General features: G+C 58.3%; 1 protein-coding gene across 1 annotated transcript in view; it reads right to left on the bottom strand.

Moving 5' to 3' along the window:
* LOC140425068 (protein EFR3 homolog B-like) overlaps positions 1–25,056 on the bottom strand; it is a 500,803-nt gene that overhangs the window by 62,624 nt on the left and 413,123 nt on the right. The window contains exon 15 of the mRNA XM_072508948.1: positions 18,685–18,846. Within this exon, the coding sequence (XP_072365049.1) occupies positions 18,685–18,846 (162 nt within the window). The remainder of the gene's footprint in view (positions 1–18,684; positions 18,847–25,056) is intronic.

Consider the following 25,056-nt stretch of genomic DNA (forward strand, 5'->3'; position numbering starts at 1 on the left):
ATTAGCACTGCTGCCTCACAGTGCCAGGGCGGCATGGTGATTAGCACTGCTGCCTCACAGTACCAGGGCAGCACGGTGATTAGCACTGCTGCCTCACAGTGCCAGGGCAGCACGGTGATTAGCACTGCTGCCTCACAGCGCCAGGGCAGCACGGTGATTAGCACTGCTGCCTCACAGTGCCAGGGCAGCACGGTGATTAGCACTGCTGCCTCACAGTGCCAGGGCAGCACGGTGATTAGCACTGCTGCCTCACAGCGCCAGGGCCGCACGGTGATTAGCACTGCTGCCTCACAGTGCCAGGGCAGCACGGTGATTAGCACTGCTGCCTCACAGTGCCAGGGCAGCACGGTGATTAGCACTGCTGCCTCACAGTGCCAGGGCAGCACGGTGATTAGCACTGCTGCCTCACAGTGCCAGGGCAGCACGGTGATTAGCACTGCTGCCTCACAGTGCCAGGGCAGCACTGTGATTAGCACTGCTGCCTCACAGTGCCAGGGCAGCACGGTGATTAGCACTGCTGCCTCACAGTGCCAGGGCAGCACGGTGATTAGCACTGCTGCCTCACAGCGCCAGGGCGGCACGGTGATTAGCACTGCTGCCTCACAGTGCCAGGGCAGCACAGTGATTAGCACTGCTGCCTCACAGTGCCAGGGCAGCACAGTGATTAGCACTGCTGCCTCACAGCGTCAGGGCAGCACGGTGATTAGCACTGCTGCCTCACAGTGCCAGGGCAGCACGGTGATTAGCACTGCTGCCTCGCAGCGCCAGGGCGGCACGGTGAATAGCACTGCTGCCTCACAGCGCCAGGGCAGCACGGTGATTAGCACTGCTGCCTCACAGCGCCAGGGCAGCACGGTGAATAGCACTGCTGCCTCACAGCGCCAGGGCAGCACGGTGATTAGCACTGCTGCCTCACAGCGCCAGGGCAGCACGGTGAATAGCACTGCTGCCTCACAGCGCCAGGGCAGCACGGTGATTAGCACTGCTGCCTCACAGTGCCAGGGCAGCACGGTGATTAGCACTGCTGCCTCACAGTGCCAGGGTAGCACGGTGATTAGCACTGCTGCCTCACAGCGCCAGGGTAGCACGGTGATTAGCACTGCTGCCTCACAGTGCCAGGGTAGCACGGTGATTAGCACTGCTGCCTCACAGCGCCAGGGTAGCACGGTGATTAGCACTGCTGCCTCACAGTGCCAGGGCAGCACGGTGATTAGCACTGCTGCCTCACAGTGCCAGGGCAGCACGGTGATTAGCTCTGCTGCCTCACAGCGCCAGGGCAGCACGGTGATTAGCACTGCTGCCTCACAGCGCCAGGGCAGCACGGTGATTAGCACTGCTGCCTCACAGCGCCAGGGCAGCACGGTGATTAGCACTGCTGCCTCACAGTGCCAGGGCAGCACGGTGATTAGCTCTGCTGCCTCACAGTGCCAGGGCAGCACGGTGATTAGCTCTGCTGCCTCACAGCGCCAGGGCAGCACGGTGATTAGCACTGCTGCCTCACAGCGCCAGGGCAGCACGGTGATTAGCACTGCTGCCTCACAGCGCCAGGGCAGCACGGTGATTAGCACTGCTGCCTCACAGTGCCAGGGCAGCACGGTGATTAGCACTGCTGCCTCACAGCGCCAGGGCGGCACGGTGATTAGCACTGCTGCCTCACAGTGCCAGGGCAGCACGGTGATTAGCACTGCTGCCTCACAGCGCCAGGGCAGCACGGTGAATAGCACTGCTGCCTCACAGCGCCAGGGCAGCACGGTGAATAGCACTGCTGCCTCACAGCGCCAGGGCAGCACGGTGAATAGCACTGCTGCCTCACAGTGCCAGGGCAGCACGGTGATTAGCACTGCTGCCTCACAGTGCCAGGGCAGCACGGTGATTAGCACTGCTGCCTCACAGCGTCAGGGCAGCACGGTGATTAGCACTGCTGCCTCACAGTGCCAGGGCAGCACGGTGATTAGCACTGCTGCCTCGCAGCGCCAGGGCGGCACGGTGAATAGCACTGCTGCCTCACAGTGCCAGGGCAGCACGGTGATTAGCACTGCTGCCTCACAGCGCCAGGGCGGCATGGTGAATAGCACTGCTGCCTCACAGCGCCAGGGCAGAACGGTGATTAGCACTGCTGCCTCACAGCGCCAGGGCAGCACGGTGAATAGCACTGCTGCCTCACAGCGCCAGGGCAGCACAGTGATTAGCACTGCTGCCTCACAGTGCCAGGGCAGCATGGTGATTAGCACTGCTGCCTCACAGTGCCAGGGTAGCACGGTGATTAGCACTGCTGCCTCACAGCGCCAGGGTAGCACGGTGATTAGCACTGCTGCCTCACAGTGCCAGGTTAGCACGGTGATTAGCACTGCTGCCTCACAGCGCCAGGGTAGAACGGTGATTAGCACTGCTGCCTCACAGTGCCAGGGCAGCACGGTGATTAGCACTGCTGCCTCACAGTGCCAGGGCAGCACGGTGATTAGCTCTGCTGCCTCACAGCGCCAGGGCAGCACGGTGATTAGCACTGCTGCCTCACAGCGCCAGGGCAGCACGGTGATTAGCACTGCTGCCAAACAGCGCCAGGGCAGCACGGTGATTAGCACTGCTGCCTCACAGCGCCAGGGCAGCACGGTGATTAGCAGTGCTGCCTCACAGTGCCAGGGCAGCACGGTGATTAGCACTGCTGCCTCACAGCGCCAGGGCGGCACGGTGATTAGCACTGCTGCCTCACAGCGCCAGGGCAGCACGGTGATTAGCACTGCTGCCTCACAGCGCCAGGGCAGCACGGTGAATAGCACTGCTGCCTCACAGTGCCAGGGCAGCACGGTGATTAGCACTGCTGCCTCACAGTGCCAGGGCAGCACGGTGATTAGCACTGCTGCCTCACAGTGCCAGGGCGGCACGGTGATTAGCACTGCTGCCTCACAGCGCCAGGGCAGCACGGTGATTAGCACTGCTGCCTCACAGCGCCAGGGCAGCACGGTGAATAGCACTGCTGCCTCACAGCGCCAGGGCAGCACGGTGATTAGCACTGCTGCCTCACAGTGCCAGGGCAGCACGGTGATGAGCACTGCTGCCTCACAGTGCCAGGGCAGCACGGTGATTAGCACTGCTGCCTCACAGTGCCAGGGCGGCATGGTGATTAGCACTGCTGCCTCACAGTACCAGGGCAGCACGGTGATTAGCACTGCTGCCTCACAGTGCCAGGGCAGCACGGTGATTAGCACTGCTGCCTCACAGCGCCAGGGCAGCACGGTGATTAGCACTGCTGCCTCACAGTGCCAGGGCAGCACGGTGATTAGCACTGCTGCCTCACAGTGCCAGGGCAGCACGGTGATTAGCACTGCTGCCTCACAGCGCCAGGGCCGCACGGTGATTAGCACTGCTGCCTCACAGTGCCAGGGCAGCACGGTGATTAGCACTGCTGCCTCACAGTGCCAGGGCAGCACGGTGATTAGCACTGCTGCCTCACAGTGCCAGGGCAGCACGGTGATTAGCACTGCTGCCTCACAGTGCCAGGGCAGCACGGTGATTAGCACTGCTGCCTCACAGTGCCAGGGCAGCACTGTGATTAGCACTGCTGCCTCACAGTGCCAGGGCAGCACGGTGATTAGCACTGCTGCCTCACAGTGCCAGGGCAGCACGGTGATTAGCACTGCTGCCTCACAGCGCCAGGGCGGCACGGTGATTAGCACTGCTGCCTCACAGTGCCAGGGCAGCACAGTGATTAGCACTGCTGCCTCACAGTGCCAGGGCAGCACAGTGATTAGCACTGCTGCCTCACAGCGTCAGGGCAGCACGGTGATTAGCACTGCTGCCTCACAGTGCCAGGGCAGCACGGTGATTAGCACTGCTGCCTCGCAGCGCCAGGGCGGCACGGTGAATAGCACTGCTGCCTCACAGCGCCAGGGCAGCACGGTGATTAGCACTGCTGCCTCACAGCGCCAGGGCAGCACGGTGAATAGCACTGCTGCCTCACAGCGCCAGGGCAGCACGGTGATTAGCACTGCTGCCTCACAGCGCCAGGGCAGCACGGTGAATAGCACTGCTGCCTCACAGCGCCAGGGCAGCACGGTGATTAGCACTGCTGCCTCACAGTGCCAGGGCAGCACGGTGATTAGCACTGCTGCCTCACAGTGCCAGGGTAGCACGGTGATTAGCACTGCTGCCTCACAGCGCCAGGGTAGCACGGTGATTAGCACTGCTGCCTCACAGTGCCAGGGTAGCACGGTGATTAGCACTGCTGCCTCACAGCGCCAGGGTAGCACGGTGATTAGCACTGCTGCCTCACAGTGCCAGGGCAGCACGGTGATTAGCACTGCTGCCTCACAGTGCCAGGGCAGCACGGTGATTAGCTCTGCTGCCTCACAGCGCCAGGGCAGCACGGTGATTAGCACTGCTGCCTCACAGCGCCAGGGCAGCACGGTGATTAGCACTGCTGCCTCACAGCGCCAGGGCAGCACGGTGATTAGCACTGCTGCCTCACAGTGCCAGGGCAGCACGGTGATTAGCACTGCTGCCTCACAGCGCCAGGGCGGCACGGTGATTAGCACTGCTGCCTCACAGCGCCAGGGCAGCACTGTGATTAGCACTGCTGCGTCACAGCGCCAGGGCAGCACGGTGAATAGCACTGCTGCCTCACAGTGCCAGGGCAGCACGGTGATTAGCACTGCTGCCTCACAGTACCAGGGCAGCACGGTGATTAGCACTGCTGCCTCACAGTGCCAGGGCGGCACGGTGATTAGCACTGCTGCCTCACAGCGCCAGGGCAGCACGGTGATTAGCACTGCTGCCTCACAGCGCCAGGGCAGCACGGTGAATAGCACTGCTGCCTCACAGCGCCAGTGCAGCACGGTGATTAGCACTGCTGCCTCACAGTGCCAGGGCAGCACGGTGATTAGCACTGCTGCCTCACAGTGCCAGGGCAGCACGGTGATTAGCACTGCTGCCTCACAGTGCCAGGGCGGCATGGTGATTAGCACTGCTGCCTCACAGTACCAGGGCAGCACGGTGATTAGCACTGCTGCCTCACAGTGCCAGGGCAGCACGGTGATTAGCACTGCTGCCTCACAGCGCCAGGGCAGCACGGTGATTAGCACTGCTGCCTCACAGTGCCAGGGCAGCACGGTGATTAGCACTGCTGCCTCACAGTGCCAGGGCAGCACGGTGATTAGCACTGCTGCCTCACAGCGCCAGGGCCGCACGGTGATTAGCACTGCTGCCTCACAGTGCCAGGGCAGCACGGTGATTAGCACTGCTGCCTCACAGCGCCAGGGCAGCACGGTGATTAGCACTGCTGCCTCACAGCGCCAGGGCAGCACGGTGAATAGCACTGCTGCCTCACAGCGCCAGGGCAGCACGGTGATTAGCACTGCTGCCTCACAGCGCCAGGGCAGCACGGTGATTAGCACTGCTGCCTCACAGTGCCAGGGCAGCACGGTGATTAGCACTGCTGCCTCACAGTGCCAGGGCGGCATGGTGATTAGCACTGCTGCCTCACAGTACCAGGGCAGCACGGTGATTAGCACTGCTGCCTCACAGTGCCAGGGCAGCACGGTGATTAGCACTGCTGCCTCACAACGCCAGGGCAGCACGGTGATTAGCACTGATGCCTCACAGCGCCAGGGCAGCACGGTGATTAGCACTGCTGCATCACAGTGCCAGGGCAGCATGGTGATTAGCACTGCTGCCTCACAGTGCCAGGGCAGCACGGTGATTAGCACTGCTGCCTCACAGCGCCAGGGCAGCACGGTGATTAGCACTGCTGCCTCACAGCGCCAGGGCAGCACGGTGATTAGCACTGCTGCCTCACAGCGCCAGGGCAGCACGGTGATTAGCACTGCTGCCTCACAGTGCCAGGGCAGCACGGTGATTAGCACTGCTGCCTCACAGTGCCAGGGCGGCATGGTGATTAGCACTGCTGCCTCACAGTACCAGGGCAGCACGGTGATTAGCACTGCTGCCTCACAGTGCCAGGGCAGCACGGTGATTAGCACTGCTGCCTCACAGCGCCAGGGCAGCACGGTGATTAGCACTGCTGCCTCACAATGCCAGGGCAGCACGGTGATTAGCACTGCTGCCTCACAGTGCCAGGGCAGCACGGTGATTAGCACTGCTGCCTCACAGCGCCAGGGCCGCACGGTGATTAGCACTGCTGCCTCACAGAGGCAGGGCAGCACGGTGATTAGCACTGCTGCCTCACAGCGCCAGGGCAGCACGGTGATTAGCACTGCTGCCTCACAGCGCCAGGGCAGCACGGTGAATAGCACTGCTGCCTCACAGCGCCAGGGCAGCACGGTGATTAGCACTGCTGCCTCACAGCGCCAGGGCAGCACGGTGATTAGCACTGCTGCCTCACAGTGCCAGGGCAGCACGGTGATTAGCACTGCTGCCTCACAGTGCCAGGGCGGCATGGTGATTAGCACTGCTGCCTCACAGTACCAGGGCAGCACGGTGATTAGCACTGCTGCCTCACAGTGCCAGGGCAGCACGGTGATTAGCACTGCTGCCTCACAAAGCCAGGGCAGCACGGTGATTAGCACTGATGCCTCACAGCGCCAGGGCAGCACGGTGATTAGCACTGCTGCCTCACAGTGCCAGGGCAGCATGGTGATTAGCACTGCTGCCTCACAGTGCCAGGGCAGCACGGTGATTAGCACTGCTGCCTCACAGCGCCAGGGCAGCACGGTGATTAGCACTGCTGCCTCACAGCGCCAGGGCAGCACGGTGATTAGCACTGCTGCCTCACAGCGCCAGAGCAGCACGGTGATTAGCACTGCTGCCTCACAGCGCCAGGGCAGCACGGTGATTAGCACTGCTGCCTCACAGTGCCAGGGCAGCACGGTGATTAGCACTGCTGCCTCACAGTGCCAGGGCAGCACGGTGATTAGCACTGCTGCCTCACAGTGCCAGGGCAGCACGGTGATTAGCACTGCTGCCTCACAGCGCCAGGGCAGCACGGTGATTAGCACTGCTGCCTCACAGCGCCAGGGCAGCACGGTGATTAGCACTGCTGCCTCACAGCGCCAGGGCAGCACGGTGATTAGCACTGCTGCCTCACAGTGCCAGGGCAGCACGGTGATTAGCACTGCTGCCTCACTGCGCCAGGGCAGCACGGTGATTAGCACTGCTGCCTCACAGTGCCAGGGCAGCACGGTGATTAGCACTGCTGCCTCACAGCGCCAGGGCAGCACGGTGATTAGCACTGCTGCCTCACAGTGCCAGGGCAGCACGGTGATTAGCACTGCTGCCTCACAGTGCCTGGGCAGCACGGTGATTAGCACTGCTGCCTCACAGTGCCAGGCGGCATGGTGATTAGCACTGCTGCCTCACAGCGCCAGGGCAGCACGGTGATTAGCACTGCTGCCTCACAGTGCCAGGGCAGCACGGTGATTAGCACTGCTGCCTCACAGTGCCAGGGCAGCACGGTGATTAGCACTGCTGCCTCACAGTGCCAGGGCAGCACAGTGATTAGCACTGCTGCCTCACAGCGCCAGGGCAGCACGGTGATTAGCACTGCTGCCTCACAGTGCCAGGGCGGCACGGTGATTAGCACTGCTGCCTCACAGCGCCAGGGCCGCACGGTGATTAGCACTGCTGCCTCACAATGCCAGAGCAGCACGGTGATTAGCACTGCTGCCTCACAGTACCAGGGCGGCACGGTGATTAGCACTGCTGCCTCACAGTACCAGGGCGGCACGGTGATTAGCACTGCTGCCTCACAACGCCAGGGCAGCACGGTGATTAGCACTGATGCCTCACAGCGCCAGGGCAGCACGGTGATTGGCACTGCTGCCTCACAGTGCCAGGGCAGCACGGTGATTAGCACTGCTGCCTCACAGCGCCAGGGCAGCACGGTGATTAGCACTGCTGCCTCACAGTGCCAGGGCAGCACGGTGATTAGCACTGCTGCCTCACAGTGCCAGGGCGGCATGGTGATTAGCACTGCTGCCTCACAGTACCAGGGCAGCACGGTGATTAGCACTGCTGCCTCACAGTGCCAGGGCAGCACGGTGATTAGCACTGCTGCCTCACAGCGCCAGGGCAGCACGGTGATTAGCACTGCTGCCTCACAGTGCCAGGGCAGCACGGTGATTAGCACTGCTGCCTCACAGTGCCAGGGCAGCACGGTGATTAGCACTGCTGCCTCACAGCGCCAGGGCCGCACGGTGATTAGCACTGCTGCCTCACAGTGCCAGGGCAGCACGGTGATTAGCACTGCTGCCTCACAGCGCCAGGGCAGCACGGTGATTAGCACTGCTGCCTCACAGCGCCAGGGCAGCACGGTGAATAGCACTGCTGCCTCACAGCGCCAGGGCAGCACGGTGATTAGCACTGCTGCCTCACAGCGCCAGGGCAGCACGGTGATTAGCACTGCTGCCTCACAGTGCCAGGGCAGCACGGTGATTAGCACTGCTGCCTCACAGTGCCAGGGCGGCATGGTGATTAGCACTGCTGCCTCACAGTACCAGGGCAGCACGGTGATTAGCACTGCTGCCTCACAGTGCCAGGGCAGCACGGTGATTAGCACTGCTGACTCACAACGCCAGGGCAGCACGGTGATTAGCACTGATGCCTCACAGCGCCAGGGCAGCACGGTGATTAGCACTGCTGCCTCACAGTGCCAGGGCAGCATGGTGATTAGCACTGCTGCCTCACAGTGCCAGGGCAGCACGGTGATTAGCACTGCTGCCTCACAGCGCCAGGGCAGCACGGTGATTAGCACTGCTGCCTCACAGCGCCAGGGCAGCACGGTGATTAGCACTGCTGCCTCACAGCGCCAGAGCAGCACGGTGATTAGCACTGCTGCCTCACAGCGCCAGGGCAGCACGGTGATTAGCACTGCTGCCTCACAGTGCCAGGGCAGCACGGTGATTAGCACTGCTGCCTCACAGTGCCAGGGCAGCACGGTGATTAGCACTGCTGCCTCACAGTGCCAGGGCAGCACGGTGATTAGCACTGCTGCCTCACAGCGCCAGGGCAGCACGGTGATTAGCACTGCTGCCTCACAGCGCCAGGGCAGCACGGTGATTAGCACTGCTGCCTCACAGCGCCAGGGCAGCACGGTGATTAGCACTGCTGCCTCACAGTGCCAGGGCAGCACGGTGATTAGCACTGCTGCCTCACTGCGCCAGGGCAGCACGGTGATTAGCACTGCTGCCTCACAGTGCCAGGGCAGCACGGTGATTAGCACTGCTGCCTCACAGCGCCAGGGCAGCACGGTGATTAGCACTGCTGCCTCACAGTGCCAGGGCAGCACGGTGATTAGCACTGCTGCCTCACAGTGCCTGGGCAGCACGGTGATTAGCACTGCTGCCTCACAGTGCCAGGCGGCATGGTGATTAGCACTGCTGCCTCACAGCGCCAGGGCAGCACGGTGATTAGCACTGCTGCCTCACAGTGCCAGGGCAGCACGGTGATTAGCACTGCTGCCTCACAGTGCCAGGGCAGCACGGTGATTAGCACTGCTGCCTCACAGTGCCAGGGCAGCACAGTGATTAGCACTGCTGCCTCACAGCGCCAGGGCAGCACGGTGATTAGCACTGCTGCCTCACAGTGCCAGGGCGGCACGGTGATTAGCACTGCTGCCTCACAGCGCCAGGGCCGCACGGTGATTAGCACTGCTGCCTCACAATGCCAGAGCAGCACGGTGATTAGCACTGCTGCCTCACAGTACCAGGGCGGCACGGTGATTAGCACTGCTGCCTCACAGTACCAGGGCGGCACGGTGATTAGCACTGCTGCCTCACAGTGCCAGGCGGCATGGTGATTAGCACTGCTGCCTCACAATGCCAGGGCAGCACGGTGATTAGCACTGCTGCCTCACAGCGTCAGGGCAGCACGGTGATTAGCACTGCTGCCTCACAGTGCCAGGGCAGCACGGTGATTAGCACTGCTGCCTCACAGCGCCAGGGCAGCACGGTGATTAGCACTGCTGCCTCACAGTGCCAGGCCAGCACGGTGATTAGCACTGCTGCCTCACAATGCCAGGGCAGCACGGTGATTAGCACTGCTGCCTCACAATGCCAGGGCAGCACGGTGATTAGCACTGCTGCCTCACAATGCCAGGGCAGCACGTTGATTAGCACTGCTGCCTCACAGTGCCAGGGCAGCATGGTGATTAGCACTGCTGCCTCACAGCGCCAGGGCAGCATGGTGATTAGCACTGCTGCCTCACAGTGCCAGGGCAGCACGGTGATTAGCACTGCTGCCTCACAGTACCAGGGCGGCACGGTGATTAGCACTGCTGCCTCACAGTGCCAGGGCAGCACGGTGATTAGCACTGCTGCCTCACAGCGCCAGGGCAGCACGGTGATTAGCACTGCTGCCTCACAGCGCCAGGGCAGCACGGTGATTAGCACTGCTGCCTCACAGTGCCAGGGCAGCACGGTGATTAGCACTGCTGCCTCACAGCGTCAGGGCAGCACGGTGATTAGCACTGCTGCCTCACAGTGCCAGGGCAGCACGGTGATTAGCACTGCTGCCTCACAGCGCCAGGGCAGCACGGTGATTAGCACTGCTGCCTCACAGTGCCAGGGCAGCACGGTGATTAGCACTGCTGCCTCACAGTGCCAGGGCAGCATGGTGATTAGCACTGCTGCCTCACAGCGCCAGGGCAGCACGGTGATTAGCACTGCAGCCTCACAGCGCCAGGGCAGCACTGTGATTAGCACTACGGCCTCACAGTGCCAGGGCAGCATGGTGATTAGCACTGCTGCCTCACAGTGCCAGGGCAGCATGGTGATTAGCACTGCTGCCTCACAGTGCCAGGGCAGCACGGTGATTAGCACTGCTGCCTCACAGTGCCAGGGCAGCATGGTGATTAGCACTGCTGCCTCACAGTGCCAGGGCAGCATGGTGATTAGCACTGCTGCCTCACAGTTCCAGGGTGGCACGGTGGTTAGCACTGCTGCCTCACAGTGCCAGGGCTGCACGGTGATTAGCACTGCTGCCTCACAGCGCCAGGGCAGCACGGTGATTAGCACTGCTGCCTCACAGTGCCAGGGCAGCACGGTGATTAGCACTGCTGCCTCACAGTGCCAGGGCAGCACGGTGATTAGCACTGCTGCCTCACAGTGCCAGGCGGCATGGTGATTAGCACTGCTGCCTCACAGCGCCAGGGCAGCACGGTGATTAGCACTGCTGCCTCACAGTGCCAGGGCAGCACGGTGATTAGCACTGCTGCCTCACAGTGCCAGGGCAGCACGGTGATTAGCACTGCTGCCTCACAGTGCCAGGGCAGCACAGTGATTAGCACTGCTGCCTCACAGCGCCAGGGCAGCACGGTGATTAGCACTGCTGCCTCACAGTGCCAGGGCGGCACGGTGATTAGCACTGCTGCCTCACAGCGCCAGGGCCGCACGGTGATTAGCACTGCTGCCTCACAATGCCAGAGCAGCACGGTGATTAGCACTGCTGCCTCACAGTGCCAGGCGGCATGGTGATTAGCACTGCTGCCTCACAGCGCCAGGGCAGCACGGTGATTAGCACTGCTGCCTCACAGTGCCAGGGCAGCACGGTGATTAGCACTGCTGCCTCACAGTACCAGGGCGGCACGGTGATTAGCACTGCTGCCTCACAGTGCCAGGGCAGCACGGTGATTAGCACTGCTGCCTCACAGTACCAGGGTGGCATGGTGATTAGCACTGCTGCCTCACAGTGCCAGGGCAGCACGGTGATTAGCACTGCTGCCTCACAGCGTCAGGGCAGCACGGTGATTAGCACTGCTGCCTCACAGTGCCAGGGCAGCACGGTGATTAGCACTGCTGCCTCACAGCGCCAGGGCAGCACGGTGATTAGCACTGCTGCCTCACAGTGCCAGGGCAGCACGGTGATTAGCACTGCTGCCTCACAATGCCAGGGCAGCACGGTGATTAGCACTGCTGCTTCACAGTGCCAAGGCAGCACGGTGATTAGCACTGCTGCCTCACAATGCCAGGGCAGCACGGTGATTAGCACTGCTGCCTCACAATGCCAGGGCAGCACGTTGATTAGCACTGCTGCCAAACAGTGCCAGGGCAGCACGGTGATTAGCACTGCTGCCTCACAGTGCCAGGGCAGCATGGTGATTAGCACTGCTGCCTCACAGTGCCAGGGCAGCATGGTGATTAGCACTGCTGCCTCACAGCGCCAGGGCAGCATGGTGATTAGCACTGCTGCCTCACAGTGCCAGGGCAGCACGGTGATTAGCACTGCTGCCTCACAGTACCAGGGCGGCACGGTGATTAGCACTGCTGCCTCACAGTGCCAGGGCAGCACGGTGATTAACACTGCTGCCTCACAGCGCCAGGGCAGCACGGTGATTAGCACTGCTGCCTCACAGCGCCAGGGCAGCACGGTGATTAGCACTGCTGCCTCACAGTGCCAGGGCAGCACGGTAATTAGCACTGCTGCCTCACAGCGTCAGGGCAGCACGGTGATTAGCACTGCTGCCTCACAGTGCCAGGGCAGCACGGTGATTAGCACTGCTGCCTCACAGCGCCAGGGCAGCACGGTGATTAGCACTGCTGCCTCACAGTGCCAGGGCAGCACGGTGATTAGCACTGCTGCCTCACAGTGCCAGGGCAGCATGGTGATTAGCACTGCTGCCTCACAGCGCCAGGGCAGCACGGTGATTAGCACTGCTGCCTCACAGCGCCAGGGCAGCACTGTGATTAGCACTGCTGCCTCACAGTGCCAGGGCAGCATGGTGATTAGCACTGCTGCCTCACAGTGCCAGGGCAGCATGGTGATTAGCACTGCTGCCTCACAGTGCCAGGGCAGCACGGTGATTAGCACTGCTGCCTCACAGTGCCAGGGCAGCATGGTGATTAGCACTGCTGCCTCACAGTGCCAGGGCAGCATGGTGATTAGCACTGATGCCTCACAGTTCCAGGGTGGCACGGTGGTTAGCACTGCTGCCTCACAGTGCCAGGGCGGCACGGTGATTAGCACTGCTGCCTCACAGCGCCAGGGCAGCACGGTGATTAGCACTGCTGCCTCACAGTGCCAGGGCGGCACGGTGATTAGCACTGCTGCCTCAGGCCTACTCCTGCTCTTAGTTCTTATGTTCTATTATGTTAACATCGTTTTATTTTAAATTTAGAGTATCCAATTGATTTTTTCCAATAAGGGGCAATTTATCGTGGCCAATCCAACTAACCTGCACATCTTTGGGTTGTGGGGGCGAAACCCACACCAACACGGGGAGAATGTGCAAACTCCACACGGACAGTGACCCAGAGCCGGGATCGAACCTGGGACCTCGGCGCCGTGAGGCAGCAGTGCTAACCCACTGCGCCACCGTGCTGCCCTACGTTAACATAGAGAGCCAGATCTACATAAAACAATTCATTTACAGGATGTGGGTGTTGCTGGTGAGGCCACATTTATTGCCAATCTTTAATTGCCCTTCAGAAGGTGGGGGTGAGCTGCCTTCTTGAACCTGCTGCGGTCCCTGAGATATAGGTACACCCACTGTGCTGTTAGGGAGGGTGTTCCCGGGATGTTGCCCCAGCGACAGTGAAGGAACGGCGATATATTTCCAATTATTTGTATTAAAGTCTAAAAATTGACATTCTTTTATTTTCATACTTTTGAAGTCTTGAATAAAATGAAGAATCTGCTGATCGGCGTGGTCGGGGCTTAACTGCACACTCACTCTTTTCATTTCGAAATGAAAGGAAGCATCATGTTGCGCAGACGTCTTCAACTGCAGCCAGTTTTATGGCCTATTCTGAGTTTGCAACTTTTCATTGTAGTTTTGTTTCAGATTACGATATTCTACTGGTGTTTAACATTTTTTGGAAATGTATATGAAGGATTTATTTTCCTGTGCTTGCTCCAAAGTTGATGTCTCTCATGGTTCAACAGGCATTTCTGGAAGATTGTACAGCAAACAAATTTGCAACTGCCGCAGCCAGTTGATGGCTGCAGCTCGGTGAGCACACACATTTATACTCCGCCTACTGGGCGGAGCCAGCAGGCAGGGATCTACCCCTGTACCTGTAGTACAGGAGCTTATCGTATTACATCTTGTGTGTGATATATACAACAGTGGTGACTACCACAGGCACATACAGCCTCCACCTGTATATAATGTCTGCACGACCTGCACAATGTGAGGAGCTTGATGAGGAGTGAAAAAGGCCTTTGCAACAGTGTGATGAACGGTTACGGCCTTATCATCATGTACGGTGATGTCCCCTTTAAGACCGGGCTTGGAACCCTGGGGACTCCGCCTCTGGCTCCGCCCACCTGGGAGCCACACATAAAGGGCTGCCTCATGGTCTGTGCAGCAGTCAGCTCTCGTCTCTAGGTGTAGCATAGTTATTAGTCTGATAAAGCCTTCTTTACAGTTTAGTCTCTAAGCATCATTATTGAGGGTACCTCAATTTATTAGACTAAACTAGATTCAGGATGGACGCAGGCCTAAAACCAGAGAAGCTCAATCTGGAAGCACGAACGCCGGAGGCAAAGGAAATTTTTAAATACTGGCTGCGGTGCTTCGAGGCCTACCTGGACTCCGCAGAGACTCCCATCCTGGGGCCACGCAAGCTGCGTCTACTCCACGCCCGGGTGAGTCACAAAATCTCCGCCACGCTCGAAAAGGCGACGACTTATGAGGAAGCGATTGAGTTGCTCCGCAAGCGGTTTGTCAAACCCGTCAATGAGGTGCACGCCCGGCATCTGCTCTCTACCTGCCGGCAGCGCTCGGGGGAATCGCTCGACGAGTTTGTTGAGAAACTCACCGCGCTGGCCAGGGACTGTGACCATCAGGATGTGACAGGGGAAGTCCATATGAACCTGCGCATCAGAGATGCTTTCGTGTCCGGCATCCGCTCGACCTACATCCGGCAGCGGCTGCTCGAAAACGGGGCAAACGACCTCCAGGAGACGCTAACGCTCGCCTCCTCGCTGGAGGTGGCCCAACACAACTTGGGTACGTACCCTGCGGACTCTGCCAGCCCCCCGCGGACTTCCTCAGACTCACCCGTATTACAGGCCTGCGCCACGCGGCGACCCGCTCACCATGGGGGCACACCGTGCTACTTCTGCAGGCAGGGCCAGCATCCACACCCATGCTGCCCAGTCCGCTCCGCGATCTGCAGCGACTGCGGGAAGAAAGGGTACTTTTTCTGGCCAGACCCAGGGGCCAGAAAAACAAAGAACAGCCGGCCCGAAAATCAGGCTCTCAGGCCCGCAGGCCTCGCAATGCTGCTGCGCCACGACCCGACACGCCCTCTTCTGACGCGTCATCGCCTCGTGCGAATCATGGGAGCGGCCATCTTGTCGGCGGTTATCTTCTCGACACGGCACGCGCAGCCGGCGGCGGCCATTTTACGAGTCCGATTCGGCTGACGCCTCCGACTACCCGCGAGTGGGTGCGATCGTCCTCGATCAAACTTGGCCAAAACACCTGCAGAACTCCATGATGCAGGTCCAGGTCAACGGGCGCGACACTGCATGCCTCTTCGACTCCGGGAGCACGGAGAGCTTTATCCACCCTGAAAGGGTAAGGCGCTGCTCCCTACGCACCCATCCCGCATCCCAAACCACAGCCCTCGCATCCGGGTCCCACTCGGTACAAATCACGGGGTACTGTATTGCGGGTCTCTCGATCCAGGGCGCCAAATACACCCGTTTCAAATTTTATATCCTCCCTCACCTCTGTGCCCCCCTGCCGCTCGGACTGGATTTCCAGTGCAGCCACCGAAGCCTGACACTGAAGTTCGGCGGACCCTTGCCCCCCCCTCACGGTGTGCTGCCTTGCGACACTGAAAGTCGCTAACCTCACTCCTGACTGTAAGCCCGTCGCCACCAGGAGCCGGCGCTACAGTGCCCAAGATATGGCTTTTATCAAGTCAGAGGTCCAGCGTTTACTGGGAGAGGGGGTCATCGAGGCTAGCAAAGCCCTTGGAGAGTGCAAGTGGTGGTAGTCCGGTCCGGGGAGAATAAACGGATGGTCGTGGATTCTAGCCAGACCATAAACCGATTCACGCAGCTTGATGCGGACCCCCTTCCTCGCATCGCGGAAATGGTAAATCGGATCGCCCAATACCGAGTCTTTTCCACGGTCGACCTCAAATCTGCCTCCCACCAGCTCCCCATCCGACCAAAAGACTGCCCCTATACTGCCTTCGAAGCAGCCGGCCGGCTCTTCCACTTCCTCAGGGTCCCCTTTGGTGTCCCAAATTGGGTCTCCGTCTTTCAAAGGGCGATGGACAAAATGGTGGACCAGTACGGTTTGCGGGCTACATACCCGTACTTGGACAATGTCACCATCTGCGGCCATGATCAGCAGGACCATGACGCTAACCTGAAAAAGTTCCTCCAGACCGCCCGAGCCCTTAACCTGACCTATAACGAGGGCAAATGCGTTTTCCACACCACCCAGCTGGCCATCCTCGGCTATGTCGTGGAAGACGGGGTCCTAGGTCCCGACCCCGGCCGCATGCGCCCCCTTAAGGAACTCCCTCTCCCCCGCAGCCTCAAGGCCCTCAAACGGTGCTTGGGGCTTTTCTCCTATTACGCCCAGTGGGTCCCCAAGTATGCGGACAAAGCCCACCCACTCCTAAAGACCACCACTTTTCCCCTCTCGGCTGAGGCTCAATTGGCCTTCAACCGCATCAAGGCCGACATCATCAAGGCCGCCATGCACGCGGTGGACAAAACCATTCCTTTCCAGGTAGAGAGCGATGCATCAGACATCGCCCTGGCTGCTACCCTCAATCAAGGAGGCAGACCAGTAGCGTTCTTCTCCCGAACCCTCACCGCCTCCGAGATTCGACACTCTGCAGTCGAAAAGGAGGCACAAGCCATTGTGGAGGCTGTGCGGCGCTGGAGACACTACCTCGCCGGTAGGAGGTTTACCCTCGTCACCGACCAACGGTCGGTCGCCTATATGTTCGATAACACGCAACGGGGCAAAATAAAAAAACGATAAAATTTTGAGGTGGAGGATCGAACTCTCCACCTACTCGTACGATATCAAGTATCGTCCAGGGGAGCTCAACGAGCCCCCAGATGCCCTGTCCCGCGGCACATGCGCCAACGCGCTGGAGGACCGCCTGCAAGCCATCCACAATGACCTCTGCCACCCGGGGGTTACCCGGCTCGTCCATTTCATCAAGTCCCGCAACCTACCTTACTCAACCAAGGAGGTCAAGGCCATGGTCAGGGCCTGCCAGGTCTGTGCGGAGTGCAAACCGCACTTCTACCGGCTAGACAAGGCTCGGCTCGTGAAGGCCTCGGGCCCCTTTGAGCAACTGAGCGTGGACTTCAAGGGGCCCCTCCCGTCCACCAACCGTTATGCCTATTTCCTCACCGTGATCGATGAGTTCTCCCGTTTCCCATTCGCCATTCCCTGCCCCGACATGACCTCAGCCACGGTGATTAAGGCACTGCACAGCATCTTCACCCTGTTCGGTTTCCCTGCTTATATCCACAGCGACCGGGGTACATCGTTCATGAGCGATGAACTGCGTCAGTATCTGCTCAGCAAAGGCATCGCCTCGAGCAGAGCGACCAGCTATAACCCACGGGGAAACGGGCAGGTGGAGAGGGAGAACGCGACCGTGTGGAAGGCTGTCCTTCTGGCCCTGCGGTCGAGAAATCTCCCAACCACCCGCTGGCAGGAGGTCCTACCCGATGCCCTACACTCCATTAGGTCACTCCTCTGCACGGCCATGAATGAGACCCCTCGCGACCGATTGTTTCTCTTCCCCAGGAAGTCTACCTCCGGGGTCTCGCTTCCACCTTGGCTGATGGCTCCGGGACCTGTTCTTCTCCAGAGGCACGCGAGGAGCCATAAAACGGACCCCCTAGTTGAAAAGGTCCGACTGCTCCACGCCAACCCCAGTTACACCTACGTGGAGTACTCCGACGCCAGGCAAGATACAGTTTCACTCCGGGATCTGGCGCCCGCTGGATCCTCCACCACAGACGCCCCTTCCCGCGCCGCTCCCCTGCAGGACCCGTCGCCCCCTACAACACACCCCCTTCCGGCCCTACCACCCGTTGGTGAGCTCCTACCGTGCCCCCCCTTTACACACCCCGCCGGCGCCGGCACCGCTCCCCCCGGCCCTGCCTAGTTCCTCTGCCCCGACCCGGACCGAAACTCCGACCGCTGTGCTCCCGGATGTGCCCTCAACCGGGACGTCCGTGCCCGCCGCACCACCGCCCGAATTGAGGAGGTCGAGGAGGACAATCCGGCCACCGAGACGGATGGACCTATGATGGCACTTCACCCCCGCCGGACTCTTTTTTAAACAGGGGGTGAATGTGATGAACGGTTACTGCCTTATCATCATGTAAGGTGATGTCCCCTTTAAGACCCGGCTTGGAACCCTGGGGACTCCGCCTCTGGCTCCGCCCACCTGGGAGCCGTACATAAAGGGCTGCCTCATGGTCTGTGCAGCAGTCAGCTCTCGTCTCTAGGTGTAGCATAGTTATTAGTCTAATAAAACTTTCTTCACAGTTTAATCTCTAAGCATCATTATTGAGGGTACCTCAAACAGGATAAGGAATGGAGAGCGGACAACGTCCTATCGAACACTCAGTTATAGAGAAAGATTGAAACAGGATCATCAACAATCAGCTCCGGAAAGCAGCTGCAGAGAATCGAAATGGATTCAGATGGAGGCCACATCATTGCACAGAACAGTAGGTGGAACAAAGATATGAAAGATGAAGATTCAGCACTTTATTAAAGACCACAGCACATACCTGGAGAGCTAATACCACCCGAATAAGATCGACAACCACCTCCTCATTGGCCAGCTCCACGCTGATGAGGGCAAGCATGGCATAGAGAGCATCGTAGTGGATGCATGAGTTATTCTCCTGTTTACAGCTCATATAGATGTATCTGTACAAAGTCTGTGAGTGCTGCAAAAAAGATATAAACGCTCATCAAAATGGTCAGTTATTGACCAGAGAAAGAGTAGAATTTCCAATAGATTCACCCGTCTCTCGCTCAGATCATTGGAAAAGAAGAAACAATGGCTCAATGAAGCAGTGATCAGATAAACCTGGAAACAAACAGTGCTCTCGGAAACTCGTCTTTCATAAAAGAGCTAGATACAGAGGGACACACAGAGGGCAGAGGGATACAGAGGGACACACACTGAGGGACAGAGGGATATGGAGAGAGAGACTGAGGGACAGAGGGATACAGAGGGACACACAGAGGGCAGAGGGATACAGAGGGACACACACTGAGGGACAGAGGGATATGGAGAGAGAGACTGAGGGACAGAGGGATATGGAGGGAGAGACTGAGGGACAGAGGGATACAGAGGGACACACAGAGGGCAGAGGGACACACACTGAGGGACAGAGGGATATGGAGAGAGAGACTGAGGGACAGAGGGATATGGAGGGAGAGACTGTGGACAGAGGGATATGGAGGGAGACACACTGAGGACAGAGGGATACAGAGGGACACACTGAGGGACAGAGGAACATGGAGGGAGAGACTGAGAACAGAGGGATATGGAGGGAGACACTGAGGGACAGAGGGACATGGAGGGAACACACTGAGGGACAGAGGGACATGGAGGGAACACACTGAGGACTGAGGGATATGGAGGGAACACACTGAGGACTGAGGGATATGGAGGGAGAGACTGAGGACTGAGGGACATGGAGGTAAACAGTGAGGGACAGAGGGATATGGAGGGACACACAGAGGACAGAGGGACATGGAGGGAACACACTGAGGACTGAGGGACATGGAGGTAAACAGTGAGGGACAGAGGGATATGGAGGGAACACACTGAGGACAGAGGGATATGGAGGGAGACACTGAGGACAGAGGGATATGGAGGGAGACACTGAGGACAGAGGGATATGGAGGGAGACACTGAGGACAGAGGGATATGGAGAGAGAGACTGAGGACAGAAGGATATGGAGGGAGACACTGAGGACAGAGGGACATGGAGGGAACACACTGAGGACAGAGGGACATGGAGGTAAACAGTGAGGGACAGAGGGACATGGAGGGAACACACTGAGGACAGAGGGATATGGAGGGAGACACTGAGGACAGAGGGATATGGAGGGAGACACTGAGGACAGAGGGATATGGAGAGAGAGACTGAGGACAGAAGGATATGGAGGGAGACACTGAGGACAGAGGGACATGGAGGGAACACACTGAGGACAGAGGGACATGGAGGTAAACAGTGAGGGACAGAGGGATATGGAGGGAACACACTGAGGGACAGAGGGATATGGAGGGAGACACTGAGGACAGAGGGACATGGAGGGAGACACTGAGGACAAAGGGATATGGAGGGAGACACTGAGGACAGAGGGATATGGAGGGAGACACTGAGGACAGAGGGATATGGAGGGAGACACTGAGGACAGAGGGACATGGAGGGAACACACTGAGGACTGAGGGACATGGAGGTAAACAGTGAGGGACAGAGGGATATGGAGGGAACACACTGAGGGACAGAGGGACATGGAGGGAGACACTGAGGACAGAAGGATATGGAGAGAACACACTGAGGAAAGAGGGATATGGAGGGAGACACTGAGGACAGAGGGATATGGAGAGAGAGACTGAGGATAGAGGGATATGGAGGGAGACACTGAGGACAGAGGGACATGGAGGGAACACACTGAGGAAAGAGGGATATGGAGGGAGACACTGAGGACAGAGGGATATGGAGGGAACACACTGAGGACAGAGGGATATGGAGAGAGAGACTGAGGACAGAAGGATATGGAGAGAGAGACTGAGGACAGGGGGATATGGAGGGAGACACTGAAGACAGAGGGACATGGAGGGAACACACTGAGGGACAGAGGGATATGGAGAGAGAGACACTGAGAACTGAGGGATACAGAGATAAACACTGAGGACTGAGGGATATGGAGGGAGACACTGAGGACAGAGGGATATGGAGGGAGACACTGAGGACAGAGGGACATGGAGGGAACACACTGAGGAAAGAGGGATATGGAGGGAGACACTGAGGACAGAGGGATATGGAGAGAGAGACTGAGGACAGAAGGATATGGAGAGAACACACTGAGGAAAGAGGGACATGGAGGGAGACACTGAGGACAGAGGGATATGGAGGGAGACACTGAAGACAGAGGGATATGGAGGGAGACACTGAGGACAGAGGGATATGGAGGGAGAGACTGAGGACAGAGGGACATGGAGGGAACACACTGAGGGACAGAGGGATATGGAGAGAGAGACTGAGGACAGAGGGATATGGAGGGAGACACTGAGAACTGAGGGATACAGAGATAAACACTGAGGACTGAGGGATATGGAGGGAGACACTGAGGACAGAGGGATATGGAGGGAGACACTGAGGACAGAGGGATATGGAGGGAGACACTGAGGACAGAGGGATATGGAGGGAGACACTGAGGACAGGGGGATATGGAGGGAGACACTGAGGACAGAGGGATATGGAGGGAGACACTGAGGACAGAGGGATATGGAGGGAGACACTGAGGACAGGGGGATATGGAGGGAGACACTGAGGACAGAGGGATATGGAGGGAACACACTGAGGACAGAGGGATATGGAGGGAGACACTGAGGACTGAGGGACATGGAGGGAGACACTGAGGACAGAGGGATATGGAGGGAGACACTGAGGACAGGGGGATATGGAGGGAACACACTGAGGACAGAGGGATATGGAGGGAGACACTGAGGACAGGGGGATATGGAGGGAGAGACTGACGGCAGAGGGATATGGGGGGAACACACTGAGGACAGAGGGATATGGAGGGAACACACTGAGGACAGAGGGATATGGAGGGAGACACTGAGGACAGAGGGATATGGAGGGAGACACTGAGGACAGAGGGATATGGAGTCAGACACTGAGAACTGAGGGATACAGAGATAAAGACTGAGGACTGAGGGATATGGAGGGAGACACTGAGGACAGAGGGATATGGAGGGAGACACTGAGGACAGGGGGATATGGAGGGAGACACTGAGGACAGGGGGATATGGAGGGAGAGACTGACGGCAGAGGGATATGGGGGGAACACACTGAGGACAGAGGGATATGGAGGGAACACACTGAGGACAGAGGGATATGGAGGGAGACACTGAGGACAGAGGGATATGGAGTCAGACACTGAGAACTGAGGGATACAGAGATAAAGACTGAGGACTGAGGGATATGGAGGGAGACACTGAGGACAGAGGGATATGGAGGGAGACACTGAGGACAGGGGGATATGGAGGGAGACACTGAGGACAGGGGGATATGGAGGGAGAGACTGACGGCAGAGGGATATGGGGGGAACACACTGAGGACAGAGGGATATGGAGGGAACACACTGAGGACAGAGGGATATGGAGGGAGACACTGAGGACAGAGGGATATGGAGTCAGACACTGAGAACTGAGGGATACAGAGATAAAGACTGAGGACTGAGGGATATGGAGGGAGACACTGAGGACAGAGGGATATGGAGGGAGACACTGAGGACAGAGGGATATGGAGGGAGAGACTGAGGACAGAGGGACATGGAGGGAACACACTGAGGGACAGAGGGATATGGAGAGAGAGACACTGAGAACTGAGGGATACAGAGATAAACACTGAGGACTGAGGGATATGGAGGGAGACACTGAGGACAGAGGGATATGGAGGGAGACACTGAGGACAGAGGGATATGGAGGGAGAGACTGACGGCAGAGGGATATGGAGGGAACACAGTGAGGACAGAGGGATATGGAGGGAACACACTGAGGACAGAGGGATATGGAGGGAGACACTGAGGACAGAGGGATATGGAGTGAACACCCTGAGGACTGAGGGATATGGAGGTAAACACTGAGGGCAGAGGGATATGGAGGGAAAACACTGAGGACAGAGGGATATGGAGGGAGAGACTGAGGACAGAGGGATATGGAGGGAGAGAGTGAGGACAGAGGGATATGGAGTGAACACTCTGAGGACTGAGGGATATGGAGGTAAACACTGAGGACAGAGGGATATGGAGGGAGACACTGAGGACAGGGGGATATGGAGGGAGAGACTGACGACAGAGGGATATGGAGGGAGAGACTGAGGATACAGGGATATGGAGGGAGACACTGAGGACAGGGGGATATGGAGGGAGACACTGAGGACAGGGGGATATGGAGGGAGAGACTGACGACAGAGGGATATGGAGGGAACACACTGAGGACAGAGGGATATGGAGGGAGACACTGAGGACAGAGGGATATGGAGGGAGACACTGAGGACAGGGGGATATGGAGGGAGAGACTGACGGCAGAGGGATATGGAGGGAACACACTGAGGACAGAGGGATATGGAGGGAACACACTGAGGACAGAGGGATATGGAGGGAGACACTGAGGACAGAGGGATATGGAGTTAACACTCTGAGGACTGAGGGACATGGAGGTAAACACTGAGGGCAGAGGGATATGGAGGGAAAACACTGAGGACAGAGGGATATGGAGGGAGAGACTGAGGACAGAGGGATATGGAGGGAGAGACTGAGGACAGAGGGATATGGAGTGAACACTCTGAGGACTGAGGGATATGGAGGTAAACACTGAGGACAGAGGGATATGGAGGGAGACACTGAGGACAGAGGGATATGGAGGGAGAGACTAACGACAGAGGGATATGGAGGGAGAGACTGAGGATAGAGGGATATGGAGGGAGACACTGAGGACAGAGGGATATGGAGGGAGACACTGAGGACAGAGGGATATGGAGGGAACACACTGAGGACTGAGGGATATGGAGAGAGAGACTGAGGGCAGAGGGATATGGAGGGAGAGGCTGAGGACAGAGGGATATGGAGGGAACACACTGAGGACTGAGGGATATGGAGGGAGAGACTGAGGACAGAGGGATATGGAGGGAGAGACTGAGGACAGACGGATATGGAGGGACACACTGAGGACTGAGGGATCTGGAGGGAGACACTGAGGACAGAGGGATATGGAGGGAAACAATGAGGACAGAGGGATATGGAGGGAGAGACTGAGGACAGAGGGATATGGAGGGAGAGACTGACGGCAGAGGAATATGGAGGGAAAACACTGAGGACAGAGGGATATGGAGGGAGAGACTGAGGACAGAGGGATATGGAGGGAGAGACTGAGGACAGAGAGATATGGAGTGAACACTCTGAGGACTGAGGAATATGGAGGTAAACACGGAGGACAGAGGGATATGGAAGGAGACACTGAGGACAGAGGGATATGGAGGGAGACACTGAGGATAGAGGGATATGGAGGGAGACACTGAGGACAGAGGGATATGGAGGGAACACACTGAGGACTGAGGGATATGGAGGGAACACACTGAGGACTGAGGGATATGGAGGTAAACACTGAGGACAGAGGGATATGGAGGGAGAGACTGACGACAGAGGGATATGGAGGGAGACACTGAGGACAGAGGCATATGGAGGGAACACACTGAGGACAGAGGGATATGGAGGGAGAGATTGAGGACAGAGGGATATGGAGGGAACACACTGAGGACAGAGGGATATGGAGGGAGACACCGAGGACAGAGGGATATGGAGGGTGACACTGAGGACAGAGGGATATGGAGGGAGAGACTGAGGACAGAGGGATATGGAGGGAGACACTGAGGACAGAGGGACATGGAGGGAGACACTGAGGACAGAGGGATATGGAGGGAGACACTGAGGACAGAGGGATATGGAGGGAGACAATGAGGACAGAGGGATATGGAGGGAGAGACTGAGGACAGAGGGACATGGAGGGAACACACTGAGGGACAGAGGGATATGGAGAGAGAGACTGAGGACAGAGGGATATGGAGGGAGACACTGAGAACTGAGGGATACAGAGATAAACACTGAGGACTGAGGGATATGGAGAGAGAGACACTGAGAACTGAGGGATACAGAGATAAACACTGAGGACTGAGGGATATGGAGGGAGACACTGAGGACAGAGGGATATGGAGGGAGACACTGAGGACAGAGGGATATGGAGGGAGAGACTGACGGCAGAGGGATATGGAGGGAACACAGTGAGGACAGAGGGATATGGAGGGAACACACTGAGGACAGAGGGATATGGAGGGAGACACTGAGGACAGAGG

This window comes from Scyliorhinus torazame, chromosome 1, assembly GCF_047496885.1.
Source record: "Scyliorhinus torazame isolate Kashiwa2021f chromosome 1, sScyTor2.1, whole genome shotgun sequence".
NCBI classification, from domain to species: domain Eukaryota; kingdom Metazoa; phylum Chordata; class Chondrichthyes; order Carcharhiniformes; family Scyliorhinidae; genus Scyliorhinus; species Scyliorhinus torazame.